General features: G+C 37.4%; 1 protein-coding gene across 1 annotated transcript; it reads right to left on the reverse strand.

Moving 5' to 3' along the window:
* Window positions 1-223: 223 nt before the first annotated feature.
* Window positions 224-15,311, reverse strand: TRMT44 (tRNA methyltransferase 44 homolog (S. cerevisiae); the record flags this gene model as incomplete). Its single annotated transcript, XM_009869492.1, has 10 exons — window positions 224-508; window positions 2,926-3,042; window positions 4,027-4,417; window positions 5,082-5,265; window positions 5,831-5,937; window positions 9,889-9,960; window positions 10,556-10,663; window positions 12,980-13,048; window positions 14,048-14,267; window positions 15,194-15,311. Coding segments are annotated over 10 exons (1,619 nt in total), but the record flags the coding sequence as incomplete, so codon positions are not given.
* Window positions 15,312-15,911: the final 600 nt, after the last annotated feature.

Genomic DNA, 15,911 nt, shown 5'->3' on the forward strand with positions numbered 1-15,911 from the left:
AAAATCCAAAAGTATATACAGACTTTACTATATCTTTTCCATGTTCATAAAAAATTAAAGCACTAAAAATACAGGAAAATCTGTAAACCAACTGGAAAACATTATGCATAGAAATGGGGAAAAGCCCTCCATAATATATGCAGATCTTCATGCACTAGTGTCCTGGTTTGAGCTAAACAGAACCAGTTCTGTTCAGTGATTTTTATTTCTCAGCCCCAAACTCAGTCATAGATTCAGCTATGTAGACAAGCTTAAACCAAAGTGGAAGCATTTTATTATTGTATATGTTTCTTCTTTTTAATACTCTGAGACTGTCTTAGCTCCTCAGTCCCATGAGCATATGGGCAAGATTCAGAAGGCAAAGAACAACCATCAGGATGATGAATGAAAAACCAACAGAGACGTGTTTTAAATGCTTCAGCTGAAAGGCGTCGTTTCACTTCAGGCTTAGGTTTCCTTGATGGTTTCTCTTTTCTCCAGTCACGAATATGAACTCTCCCATTTAGAACTAAGATTTAAAAACAAACAAAAAATGCAGCTGTTAATAGACAGCCATGGGACTTACACTGGAAAAAATGCATAGTGACATTCTGTGAATAAAATACATATTCTACAAATGGATTACTCAAGCAAAACTAAATGTGCCATTCATACAAAAATAGAAAGAAGTGCACAACATACAGAGATAATACAGCCACGGTCTAGAGAACAGATTGATTTCTGTGAGATGTTCTACTGCGATGCTACATAATCTGAGGCACCTTTGCATCATATCTGTAGGGGTTTGTTTGTTTTAAATATCAGTTAGGATCCTTTAGACCAAAACCCTCTGAATTTAGATCACAAGTCCTGACAAAGAAGTTTCAAGAACCGTAATCCTTCCCATGTTCAAAACTTTATTCCTCCACATTTAAAATGTGATTATGAGTAAAAATCTATTAAGAGTCTTCTACTACTTTCACTACACTGAAATGCACCTGCAAAGGCAACGGTTCACTGACACAAAAAATACCCCGCACCGAAGAGAAGTCTAATCCTTTATAAAACAGCAGTGAATTATCATTGGTTAGTAAGGATGTGGAATTATTTTTTTTAAATCATTTGCTGTGTTAGGACCATGAACTGCACATACACATTTGTGATTGTTAAAATGTGTAAACAAAGCAGAAGGAAAGGAAGCTAGAAAAGAGAGAAAGAAAGATGAAAAACAACAATGCAAACGAGGGAACAATTGCCACTTCTAAGATGCCATGCTCTGCTTTCATATTCTGCTTCAATCCTACCTTCTGTACTACTGATCACCAGTTAACTGATGCCATTCCGCATTCTGATAGTCGCTATTCAAAAGGTAACGAGCACAGTGAAAGCTTAATATCACACATTCAGGCCTGGATGGAGTCATCCCTCCAGGTTTCCTTGTGATACACAAATAGATCTGAACTCATACAAGGCCAATCCATAAGCAGGTTCAGCAAAGCTTTAAAATTTCTCTCAAAAGATGAAGAAAAATGGGCAGATATAGTGCTATTTAAAATCAAGAATAATTTTTCTAGAAAATCAGACCTGTGTTGGACAGAATGCCTGATGAAAAGAAACTGCCAGAGAACAGTTACTCTAATTAGGCCCCTTCTTCGTGTGTGTGCATTTTCCATGTCTTTAAGAGAAAAACACTTCAGTAAAGATGACAAAAGAGCTCTAGCCGCGTTCTTGTCTGTCCTCTTTGGCATGAGCAATGTCCTTCCAGACCACCTGCTGATAAGAGTCCCTTGTTATAGCGACATGTTACTGAAGGAAAGAAGCAAATGGTCTCTGCTGAGGCCCCAGGGAGTTTCCATGTGATGTAAATTACTGCGAAAGATCTGGCCTTAATCCTAGTCTTTCTTCAGCGGTAATGTGCAGACTGCACCCATGCCAAATTGAAATGCTCATTCCACGTTACAGGTTGCAAATCTATTCCACCTATCCCTAATGATAGGGAATCAAATTCAGACACATTGAAGATTGCAGTGTGACCAACTCCTTTCACTGGATGGCAGTTCAAAAGGATTTCACTGTGGCTTCACATCTTACAATTGCCACATGTACAGAAATCGCTAGCGGATACTAAACTTGGCCAGGTAAACCACTGGCAGCAACTAGGTTGCACACTCAGGATTACTCGCCCTGGATTAGGTGATCAACATTTTACAGCTGATGTAGAACTGTTGGAACGTAAGAAGCAAACACACCTCCAAATTTCAAGCAGCCTTAAGCCAGACCTTACACTTCTGCAACACTCCAAAACACTGGCAAAAAAACACCAAAACAAACAAAACAAAAATGACCACACAAAACACCACCACAACATTACAACAGAAAAAAAACCCCAAAACCAAACCACAAACCCCAGCTACCAACAAACACACCCAAACACAGAAACCTGTTACTGAGTTTTCTGCCATGCTACCACAGGCTGTATAAATACATTGAGCCTCACAGTGACAAGTCCTTATGAAGGTTTTTATTTTATGTTGGCATTTACACTGTGGATCTTGGGAAGGCCAGACTAAGTCTCAGCTAAAGGCTTCAGTGCGCTTGTTCTGCAGCCACAAAATCCTAAGTACTTCATAGGGAAAAAATGTTTCTTAAAGCCAAACAACTGCACCAAATCAGCTATTTTAACTACGGGTTGCCTATTCACATACAGGCGGTCTAGAACACCACTTTACTGATAGGGGCCTTACCAATCTCCTTCACAAGAGGTTTGCTAACAGTATCTGGGAGCAATGGGCAACATAAAGCATGCTCAGTTTTCCACAAAGGTATAGGGAGCAGCTACAAAACCCTACCACCATAGTAATTTTTCAGCTGAGTTTAATTGCAAGTAGAGGAGATAAAACAGACATTTAAAGAAAAACAAAGCAAAAAATAAAACCCCTTCTTCACCTTCAAATACTTGATGATTGTTCTTGAGTAGTGTCTGCAGGCCTCCATATTCACTCTTTAGTCTTTTTAAAGTCTCTCGATTTAAGTGTTCTGCTACTTCTTTCAACGAAAGGCTTTCTGTAATAAATAATGGTGTAGCTATTAAAAGTGTATAGATAAGAGATCCTAAGAAAATTTTACTTCTGTGTAAGTTCATCATTATGAGCAGAATCTATGAACTATCCACTAGCACTGCAGCAACTTTGTATTCCCAGGATAATGTACGATATGTATTTTATACATATATTGTCTGTAAAATAGCAGCTTTCATTCTACAGGACTCAAGTCAGAATTTCTATAGTAAGACATTTTTTATTTTCCCCGCTTTTTTTTACAGTTGCATACAACGTTCACTGAAATAAGCACTGTTTAAATGCACATAGTTAGAAGAAAGAATGACTCAAAGGATCTCCTGTAACAGCAATATATGACAATCTACAGTGAATAAACAATAAAAATGGATGGAGAAAAATGCTAAGATGGTAGTAGACCCTTATTCTTTTTCTTACTAAGACTAAACTAAAATTTCCTAATCATGTCATAACCAAATGGCACTTCAAAGAAGTTCTTATAGAACTCTTGCAGAATTATAGCTAATTACTATGTGACTATGAAGAATGAAACCTAATACTCTCCTCAAATACTCTCCTGCTCTGGCAAGGGGGCTGGACTAGATGCTCTTTTGAAGTCCCTTCCAACCCCTAACATTCTGTGATTCTGTGATTCTGTGAAATAAACATAGAATACTCTTTTTGGTAATCATAGAAAAGTTCTGGGTTTAGGGTTTTTTTCTTGTTTGTTTCTAAGAAAAATTGTTTCTCTTCTGGTATTTAAGTTTAGAGGGAAAAAAACCCCGTGCCAGTTTCAAAATATTCTTACATGCCTTATTTGCATTCTAGTGTGCAATAAAACCTATGGGCAAAAAAAAGCCGGATTACTTCTGTACGTTCTTGCTATTTCCTAAAATCTATTTCATTTTCTAAATTTACAAACATATAAATTCACTGGGAAGAAAACATCTTCTACTAGTAAAAACAATAGATAACATAAAGAGAATCTCACCTCCCTGATTCCAGGTATGTGAATTTTCATCACGCATACTAGAACATGCCTTTTGGGGGGTTGCATTTAACAACAAGTTTGCCACTTTAAGAACCACATCATCTACAAAATCCCGAGGGAGGGAAGCACAATTCCTGATTTGTTCTACTTTTTCTCTGGGATGAAATCCAGGCATCCAAATTGTACCAGCAGTCTCAGTGTCATTTTCAGGAAGTTCCAAGCCTGCTTCTTTGCAGACACTGTCAGAGTGATCCTTCTGATGAAATCCAACTCTTCTGTCATACGTGACCACAGCACAGGTCTGACGATTATTAATATACTGCGTTATCTGCTTGTCAATCAGAGCCCACTCTGTAGGTGGATAGGTCCTTTTTCTTCCAGTAAGGCTTACCTATTTAAGTAGAAACACGTAAATCACTATTTACACAGTCTTGTATTTACACACGCCCCTCAACCTGCACATGTCTAATGCAGGCTTTATAATCTTCCTACAAGAAATACCCATTCAAATTCATTAACATCCACAGGTTGTTAATTTTAATTTTTCAATTATAGTGCCACAGTTGAAATCAAGTAATCAAACCATAATCCATTAGGCCTTACAAATACAGAGCAAAAGCACTGTTCCCAACCCTCAGATTATTTACAAAACTGAAGCTGGACACTTCTCCCTTCTCTAGGAACATTTCACTTTGAAATTCACAGGACATGAGAAACAGCAAAATTACATACAAATAAGCAATGTAGCCAGCTGGGAAAAATTAAGGCAAAAAATTAGTTTTGTAAGTTTTCTATCCTCGAGGGCAGCATAAGAAATAACCATAAAAACTTCCATTCCTTCCTGTCTTCAGGATTGTACCTATGACATCAAGAGCAGAAAACAATGAGGATTTTTAATCTCTCTTCAGAGCATATTGTCTCAAGTAACACAACTGACTATAGTCCCAAATTACAACAATAATAACGAACAAACACCCATATGCTTCAGGCAGCCAGCAGCTTTAAAAAAAAAAAAAAGAAAAAAAAGATAAAAGCCCTACACAGACAAAAATTACCCTTTTTGTTGAGGGAATTCTAAGGCAATCTTCTTCCACATGAAAGCCGCATACAAATCCCACTTGGGCAACAAAATCAAGATACTCCCTGTACTGAGTTTTCTTGCTTTGTCTTCGGCTGTATTTTCCATGGAAATCAAAGAAGCAACATGGGAGCACAAAGTAGCAACATGAATAGGAAGACCTGCAAGAAGGATAAGAAACTGCTGACATAGCTTCATGAAGTAATAATTACAAGTTCCTCTTTCAGTAATCTATTAGGATAACAAAAAATACTGTTTCACAAAGTATTTGCAGTAGGAAATTATTGTGCTAGCTTGGTTTGCAGGACAAAATCTCTAGATATTAAACTACTGCAGCTGGTTGTGAAGAGCACAATGGTTCGAGGAAAGGCAGAAGCAACTGTAATTTTATTTAAAAAAAATTAAAAAACAACAATAAAAAAGAAACAGCAGATTCACATCTAAAGAATGAAAATCAGTTCTGATCAGTTTTGAACTTCAGTACCAAAACGCAGTACTGAATTCTACAAGAAATTAAATACTACACCAGTGATTCTCCTCAGGAAAAGAAATATTTTGGAAAGATAATCAATTGCCATTAAAAGCAACAAGTGCTGCAGGGAGAGCAGGCGTGGCTGCAGAAGTGCCAGTTTTCACCACGCCCACAGAAGTAATTATATTTTGGCTTAGTTTTTTTTTGTTTGGTTTCTAATTCTTTCCCTCCTGCTCCCCTCCCTTCACAAATACCTCGCTGCCATTACAGGTATCCATGGTGTTAACTCATCTGAATGGTTTCCTATGAGCCAGTCAGTGTCTGGAAAGAGATGACTGTCACCTGGTGTGATTGGAGATTCCTAAAAAACCAAACAATACATTAAGTGAATTTTATTGCAGATTTCTTTAAACACATTTTATTTGTTAATAAAATACTGAAGAGCAATGTAAAATCACACAAGCAGACAAATACAAGGTGAATGAGAACCACTAATGTTTTCCTCCACCTGCATTTTTGCATATCTTCTGTATCTACAAAAAAAGTAATTTTAGCAACAGCTGCTCACAAAATTATTAGTCAGACAAACAGAAGAATAACAACACTGATTAAGACTTGTGGCACCCTATATATTTCTAAAACAAATACCATACATCAGATTATGATTTCTTGCGATACCCCTTTTGTCATGTTGATGTCTAGACCTAATTTTTCAGAAAGCCACGCAGTAATTAATCAGAGCTGAGCTTCACTATCATCTTCTCTTTTTTCAGCTTCTTTCTAAACCAAATCCTAATATAAAGAACACCCTATCATTCACATATACTTAAGCTAATCCAGACTGACACCTTTCCTCTTGTCTATGTTGCCATTCTATCCCCTTCCAAGTTGTGTCACCATTACCTTATGACATATGCAAAAGAAAGAAACAACAGTTTAGAGAAAGAAGGTTTCTTTGGTGGCCTTTATAATACTGTTTTGCTGCACGGAAATTCAGTATATATGGACGGGGGAGACATCAGTGCAGAAGTCTTCCCACCATAATACTGACTCACAAGAGAGTTACTAGTCTCAAGAACACCCTCTCCTGATTTTCTTTTAAAAAAATAACTAAAAAAGAAAAAAATACAACAACAATATAGCAAACAAAAAATAACCCCATAAAACTCGAAAAAACAAATACCAAACAGGATGGATTCTTAATATAGGTTAAATTTTAACTAGAATGCCTTTAATGTCTGTCTCTCACACACACATTTTCCTACCTTGAACTAAGTTCAATCAAGAAAGTAAAAGTATCGATACCATGCAAGTATATATTACTCTCTAAAAACATGTACAAATATCAAAACAATTATTGGACAAATTTTAAATTTTAATCTCCACAGACCTTCAGGAAAAGCCCTCAAAACAATGCCCATACTCTCTTTTTATACACAAAAGGCATGTTTTATGAGCTCAAAATTCACATGTATATGCAAAGTAGTACCTAAATAGGAATTAAAAAAAGAAACGCAAACCTTTTAGGGAAAAAAAAAAAACTTTTTAGGGAATGTTTGAAATCTCAGGCTACCTCTATTACGCTCCAATTCCTTTCTTCAGAAAGCACCACGTTACGCATTTTAAGTAGCAGTACGGTGTGCTATTGCTCATAAATACTACATCTCTGACTATTTTTAGTTATGTATATACATTTCTAGGTAACATCTGTAACAAATTTCTTTTTGGCAGGTTAGTAGGTGTTAAATCAAGTGTCTGGTAAATGTTTTCCTATGGTTGATTAAACAAGCTACTCCTACAGAGCAGTTTTGATCATTCAATTTAGGCAAAGCATGAATTACCGGTGGCACACTCCACATTTCGTCAGTCACCCACAAACAAATCTGCATTCACCGTGTCCGACAGCAGTTTGGTGACGGGGAGCGCCACCTGTTATACCCATCTATATGCTGGTATCGGCACTGAATGTCACAGATGGCAAGACTCTTCCTGCAACTCAAGCTTTAAGTAAAGATCAAAACAAAATTAACTTTGAGGGTTACAAAAGGCTGCGAGCAGGTGCTTCGGTAACTCCTGTAACTACAGGAGCCTTGCAAAATCATTTCACCCTTCCTATTTATTTTGTAACTCCTCACACAAATCAGTACTATTCTTACATGCATATTTTGGGTATTTTTTATTATTTCTGTATGGCTTTTTCAAGTGTTCTCCATGTTTTCTTTTTCTTTAAAAAAAACCCAAACCCACATCCTTTTCTATTTTTTTCCCTCATGCTTCAGAGAGGGACAGCTGATGCTCAGAAGCTTCCCTATGAGTCAAGAAATCTGAGAAAGTGTAAACATCAAGATCTAATTATGAAATTAAATGTACAAAAATTCAAAGATTTCTACAACATAGAAACACTGGAAGAAAAAAGAATACATAACATGAAGGAGAAGGGATGACACTATTTGGTGTGATCATTAGCGGCTTCATATAGTAAACAGGAATGAAGGAGCACCACATCTCGATGTTTTAGATTGTTTCTTGAAGCCTTTCTGTTAAGATCTGATTGCAGACTGCAGCAAAGGAATCCGGCAGTTTTGGTGATCTGTACCCGAAATGGCCAGGTTCCAAAGAGAAGGCTGCACAAACTTGTAAAAGCTCCACCTGCCATCTGTGAAAACCATTGCTCTTTTCTCAATTTCATGTAAGTTTTTAGCATCCAAAGATACACTGAATTAACTTTTAAACAAATCGACTACTAGTGAATAACTAGAGGAGGAAAATTATTTAATACATTGGAAGCTGACAATTTTTGAGAGAACAGAGTGAGATATTTTAGGAGTCTCGAGAATCAGAAACCAGGAATCTCACCTCCATAGGGCAACTGTTCATCAGTACCACACTTCAATGAGTATCAGACCAAAACTAACTGGAGTTAAAGTGAATGTTCCTGTGCTCGAATTGTTCCTGTTGTCATAAACATGCTAATGTGGAACTTGAAATACAATCCCTCTTACAGACTCATCCTCCTGCTCACTTTTTTGAAGGTTATTATTGCAATTATTAACCATAAGGTCAGTAGAGGATTGGCTCCTTTGAGGTTCAACAGTTTGGTCCCCACACCAGCATATAGCATGCTATGTCCTCGGTTTAGCTAAAACCCAGTCCTGTTTAGTGATTTTTACTTTTCAGTTCAGTTTCTTCCAAAAGGCTGCACTTTCTGAAGTCAGCAGCATGTTTTTGCAGACAGTGTGCGCTACTGGCAGTGATAACACCTGATGTTTGCAGTCACTGCCTGGCACTGGGATGCAGACAGGTTCTTGCTTATACTTATTCCTATAGTGACCAAGGCCACTGCTGGCTCTTGTGTGCCACGCTGCGGGTCCCGGGTAGTAAGAAGTGTCACAAGGAGTAAAATGTTGCCCCCCTCCGGGGGGTAATAGACAGAACAGGTGACCAACGAGAGTATTCCATCCCATATACGTCATATTTAGTATAAACTGAGTGATCATGAGAGTTTCTGTCTCTTCTGCAATGGTCAGTGTCCAGGGAGGACTCCATCTGACCTCCTGCTTTTGATCCGGATCCTGAGTTCCCGAATCCAGCTCCCTGTATCCAGCTCCTGCCACCGCTCAGCCTGGGGCTTCCCCCGTGCCCCCTGCTCTGCAGCATCAGTGGGGATTGATATCAGGGGAGGGAGTCGGGTTTGATATCGGGCTACTATCTATAGTTGTATATAGTTCTTTAATTTTATCATATCACTATTATTTCTATTACTGTTTCATTAAAGCTGTTCTAGTTTTTTTTCTTCTCTAACCCGAAAGTCTCTCTGCTTCATTCCCTTTTCCTTCCCATTTAGGGGGGGAAGAGGGGGTTAGAGAGCGTCTGTCCGTGTTAGAGGCCGGCCCAGCCCTAACCCACAACACACAAGGTCAGAATCACTTTCAAGAATAAATCACTCATGACTTTGGATACTAATATACTTTACAAGGTATAATGGTGCAAACAAAGCTGCTTAATATTGATTTTCCAGTAAAATCAAAGATTGTTTCACGCTGTGCATGTCTGTACATGCAGCAGGAAATCATGTTAGTCTTCTCATCTGAAAAATAAGCTGCAAATACACAAGGGTGTGATGTAGCAATGCTCTCGTAACTCTCTTTACAACTTATTTTGCAGTCTCACAAGACATATGGGTGGCATCACACCAGACCCACAGATCACATCTGACAACTGTCTGTAACCTGGTACATTTGCCTCAACATATTTGCATGACAAAATGAAGAAAGTTATAGATCAGTAAGATTGACATACATTTGCATAATACCTCTAAATGAGTTTCTGGTCCATACATGTCCCATATTTTTCTTCTCCTCACATCAATTCCTCTACCTGAATGCTGCAATATTTGAACAAAAAAAAAAGTATCATTTTTAAGCACTACTTTTAGCAGAAATTGTCAAGCAGGCTCACTAAATGTGCTACAGCAGTGATGACCTAATGATGTACAAAAATGTCTGCTGGGAAAAGATACTGAATTTTGCTGCTGCCAGGTTTTTCATTCCCAAAAGCACAGTATGTTGTCAGGCATTTTCACAACTAAAAAATCCAAGGATTGTTTTTAAAGACATAGAAAAACAGATTCAGGGCATGACTAGTAGAATTCAATGTCAATAAAATTAAGTTCATGAAAAATATTTAGTGAGAGAGAATCTCTGTATGTTAAGAGTCTCCACTCTTTTTTGCTTTCTCTCTTTGTTTCTTACCTCATAAAAATAGTCTTGAATTGAAAAAAAAAAGAAAGAGATAAATAAGTGAAAGATTTCTAAAGCTCTCCCAGGATTTTCTCCTGTAACTAGAGTGAGAAAAATCTATTTTATTGATACAAATTAACTGAATTTTGGCTATTTGCATGTCAGAATAAAGGGATGCATAACAAGAATACTGACTATCTGTATTTTTTAATTATTATCTTAAAAAACTACTCTACTTACCCCTTCATTGTTTAGAATATGAACCAGTAGACCATTTCCACACCCAAGGTCTACAAATGACTGTTTCTTGGTCAACCCTTTTTCCTTTCTCTCTTCTTCCCAAAGAATCTACAGGAAAAAAAGGAAATATTTTAGACTTCTGCTCTCAAGTTTCCTTGTAAGAAAGCATCACTACTTGCAATGAAAGGAGAAAGTTGGGAAAAAATGAAGATATGCTAGAAGACATTCACTGTACTCACAGAGAAAATAACTTGAAAGGAGGAAAAAATATCCCTCCAAACACTGTTTATGGAAAGAGGCAGGAATTATTTGGCAAAATATCAATCATTTTTTAAGTGCCAAGCACATCCTCCACTCCCTTCTTACTTACTGGAAGCTGAAATTAATCAAGGCTATACAATCTGGGCTAGACCGAGCATAAATGTACAACAAGCTGCTAAAACAAAGAGTACAGGAAATGAACAGATGAAGCAAGGGAAGTAGCAAGTAAACTTCAACAGCTGCCCCAAATTCCACATCAGCTAAAGGAACCCAGAGATCCTTCATCACCTCCTACACAGATCACACCTATCCTCCATCCCCTGCTAAGTTTCTCACGAGGCAAATGGAACTGCTGCTTCTTCAGGCACGTGCCAAAACAGAAGATGACCTTCATATGACTGCAGGGTAAAATGAGGTCGGATGTAGGTGCTGTAAATCCATAAAAAATTACCCCTGGGCCTACCTTCTCTTAAACACTTGTTGAACACACTTCTAACTGAAAATTGTTCAAGGAGGTTAAGTTATTAATTCCAAACTTGAGGCTTTTATATATATATATACACCATGGATAATTAATAACTTTTTGGAAACATATCCCTGTAAACCAACACACATAAAAGAAATGTCATTACAGAACTACCTTGTGGCTACAACTAATTTTCTTATTTCCAACATCTAATATCACAGTCATTAAAACAGTAAAAGTAAGGCTATTATATAGCTCTTTCCACCAGCCAGTATCACAGATTAGAATAGTTCAGTTGGAAGGGACCTACAATGATCATCTAGTCCAACTGTCTGACCACTTCATCATGATCATTTCCCTGACGTAAAAAAGTTTTGTTCCACCAGTGTGAAAAGCAAGACTTTGAGATTAGCCTAGGTCTGTCAGGTGTCCTCAGACAATTTTAAAAAACTTCACAAGACAAGAAATCATGATTCTAAGTTTACACAGTCAATTAGCAAAATAAACTAGTCCTCAATAAGTTCTGTAAATGAGCTAGCTTACTTACAAATGCTGATTTGGTGAAGACTCAGGAGTTATCTTCACTACTCTTGAAGGCAGACATGCTCTTACCGCACACCGGATAGCACTTGAAGGTATTTATGTGCCTTCGTAGTGACAAATTTCAGTGCTATTTAAAAATGTGAAGATTCTAGTGACTACAGGTGGCAGAATTTTCAGATTCTTTACTATGTAGGTGCTTTAGAAAACTGCACCAAGTATCTACCTGCATTCCTAGCACATACAGTTGACCTTACCGCATTTGAAGACGGGATTTGTGTCGAACTTTTAGCAGGGAAAAGCACAGTGGTGCAAAACCTTTGGCATAAAATTAACAAGTGGTAGAAATATGTATAAAACAATAGCTTCTGATCTCTACATTGGTCAATCTAACCACTGTTTTTCACTTTATCACTTAAAAAGCCAAAATCAAACCTCTTCTCAGTGTAAGCCACACTTCCTGTGACAGAAGACTAAAAATCTTTATCCTATGTTCACGAGGAAGTTTTAGTATCCCTCTCAACCTCTTTTTCAACATTACCACGCTAACTTTTGTGGTGTAGGACAGTATAAGAAACTGATCAATTGATTTTCCCTTTGCTTTGTCATGTTATTTTTTTCCAATTGTTACAAAAACGTCTACCTTCTGTAATCATTTATGATACAAAAACCTCTGAAATGCTGTTGAAAGTAAACACAACTTGAATAGTTATAGACATGAGTCCTACTTTCAGTTTGTTGCACTTGAAAACATTGTAGTAAGAACTTTGTCTCTCTGCTTACATGACAGGAAAATAATAAAAAAAAAATAATAAAAATAGACCCCTCAAACCTCAGAAAACCCATATCCTTTCTCCTACCCCCTTCCTTTTTCATAGAATCATTCAGGTTGGAAAAGACCCTTGGGATCATCGAATCCAACCATTAAACCTACTCTACAAAGCTCACCCCTAAACCATATGCCCCAATATCACACCTAAACGACCTTTAAACACACCCAGGGATGGTGACCCAAGCACCTCCCTGAGCAGTAACTTCAGGTCGTTCTATCAAAAAAAATATGGAACAACTATAAAATGAAAATACTAATTTTCTTTAGAGAGGTGTTATTATCAGGAAATAGAATCTTATAGAATATAGGCAAAGCAGCTCCCTACCAGCAAGTAAGTGGCAATGGCAACATCTTCATAAACAAACTTTTCAGGATCTGTCACCTCAGGCCACACCTTCAGAAAAAAAAAAGAAAAAAAAAAAGAGAAAAACTATTTTCTGCACCATGTGAAATTACTTCAAAAAGTGGAAAGTTAAAGCAATCTGGATACTCATTCACTTCAGCAGGTTTCTGCATTTCACCAGTTTTGCATTTTAACCTCATTAAAAATACATACAAAGAATATAAAGACCATCTGATTTTATGAGTCACACAGAAGAATCATGGCGTAAAGAACCTCTGCTGTCAGCCAGCCAATAAAGATTTCAGGAAAACTATGGCTCCATATGTGCAAGTCAAAAGTAAACTGTTGCACCTGTTATATAATCGAGCACCCATCCTTTTGCTTAACTCTCTCACAAGTAAAATGCTTATATTACTCCTGTTATTTGTCAAATTAGTTTCGCAACGTGGCAGGCAGAGAATTATCCTGGCACAACAGAACATGAAGAATCAAAATCTGAAGTAGGAAAAGAGAAAGTGGTAGCATTTACCAAATTTTTTTGCTTGTAGCTAGAGTCTGGTGTATAAGGATATAGTCACTACTTCATACAGAACTTCACATCACCACTGTCGTTTTTCGGGATCCCCAGGACAAAATAATATTACAACGTTGTTTCTCAAACACATATTAATATAACATCCAATAAGAAGAGTAAAAAGAAATCTAACCTACTTACTAACTAGTGCTGTTTCCAGACTCTTTCAGTTTTGGAGAAGGAGATGCTTTATTTATGCCTACTGCTGTGGATACCTTGGTATTTACATCTACTGCCTTACTGCTTGCTTCTAGTAAGAAGGCATACATGCTGGAAAACATCTACCTCCTCCAGACATTTGGTGTCAATCCGGCTTCAGATCTTGCTTTTCCAGTTCAGTTCCTCCACATACTAAATTGTTTTTTCTTAATCCCCACACACACCAAAAAAAAACCCAAACTCAAAAAAACATTAAAAATACATTTCAAAAAAACCCCAGGAAAGCATGTTATTGCTGCATTTATTGCTAAACTTACCTTTACCATGTCTTTATATTTTTCTTTAAGGTCTTGATAAACTTTGCTGTATTTTGCTACAGAAATGAGCGAGAGTGTACTTTTAAATTCACTGGGCTTTTGCTCCACAGACCATTTAGCCAGTTTGGACAAAAGTTCATTTCCCAGCCATGCTAGTTTGGGATACGCAATTCCATCTGAAAACCAGTCTTCTGGAAAAGGAGCTACAATAGCCACAGACCTTTAAAAATAAGGTAAAAATAAAATAAAAATACAGTGTATTTCATTAGTTAATGATGTCCCTGCTCACTGCAGAGGGGTTGGACTAGATGATCTTTAAGGGTCCCTTCCAGCCCAACACATGCTATGATCCTATGATTATTTCAGCCACCTCAAAGAGAGAGAAAATAACAATTAGGTGGAGAATATCAGCAGATCAGAGGTATAAAAACAGAATGAAGAATAAGGAAATATATAACACACAAAACCAAAAGGAAAATAAAAGAGTGAGACTGCTGAATAATGGAACAGTCTCCCCTGAATTTTGTTAGAGAGTTCATCATGTGCCGATTCAAACATTGTACATGAGAGTCCACACTGCATTTAACACAATGGCTGGGGACTCGCATATGATGAACAACTTGATTTAGCAAGATATCTGAACAGTTAGTTAGCAACAGTGAATTCATTAAATTTATGAAAACAACGGGAAAACTTAGGAGGAAAATTCATTATTTCATCATTTCTAACTCCACTCAGATTTCACTAGAGCTGTGCCCTCAGGTTCTCAGGACCAAGTTGCAACGGTCTACTCTTGAATGCCTGAAGCTCAGCAGGCTCACAGCAATTCCAGTTTGACATTCAACCTTACTAACACCCACAGAACCCAATCTCTCTCACAGGCAGAGCTAGTTCCTCATGTTCAGAATATGCATACTTTTTCTAGATCACAATCAATGTATACGTTCAAAGTTGAAACTGTTTTGTGTTGTTCTGAGTACTGTAGATGTTTAACTGAACACTATGCACTAAGATCACAGCACTACTGTCATTTACTAATCAAGCAGGAAATTACACAAACCAAATCAGCTAGATAGCAATACTAAGACACGGAGTGATCCTTGCAATAACTTAGAGTTTGCTTCCTCTCTCACTTCCAGCACTTACCATTCCTCATCTTTTATGTGTGCAAGTTGAATTTGATAAATGTTGCACTTTTTAACCATGTACTTTCCTTCACTGTTTTCCTCCAAAGGCAGAAAGGTCATGGTTCCATTGTAAACATCTGAAAAGATATGCAAACAATGATATATTATTCCACAGGTGCAAGCCATCCTGGTTAGCAGCAAAATGAACTGTTTTCTCCTTACTACATTGAGTGCAAACTAGTGAGGCAAGATCTAGGACAACACAGAAAGAACCACAACACTAAAAGAGATCTGTTTCTCGGTGCACGTGAGATCTGGAACTACTGAACTGCTCGAATCCACAAAATTTAGCATTCTGCTGCTTCGTGTTTCCGAAATACCTAAGGCTGACTAGTAAGACTATTCATTTTCTTTAAACCTATTTGAACATAGTAAAAGCTAGATGACAGAATTTTTCTGGCAGAAAACTGCTGCTTTCCCCTACCCCGTAAGAGTCCTGGGAAGTACTTTCCAAAATTAACAGACTTACATATCACCCCCACAATCAGTGCAATATTAAAAAAAATAATCAATAATACTACTAGTATCTATCATTTTTGTCATGTTCAAACACAGGATCTACTGTGTGATTATAATTAAGTATTGTTCTGTTTCCCTTTTAGTGTCATGCAGTGTTCCCAACTGGAGTTCCCAGGCTTCAAAAATGCATTATCTATCCCTCAATTAGTACCTCGTAA

This window comes from Apaloderma vittatum, unplaced genomic scaffold (genome assembly GCF_000703405.1).
Source record: "Apaloderma vittatum isolate BGI_N311 unplaced genomic scaffold, ASM70340v1 scaffold4995, whole genome shotgun sequence".
NCBI lineage: Eukaryota > Metazoa > Chordata > Aves > Trogoniformes > Trogonidae > Apaloderma > Apaloderma vittatum.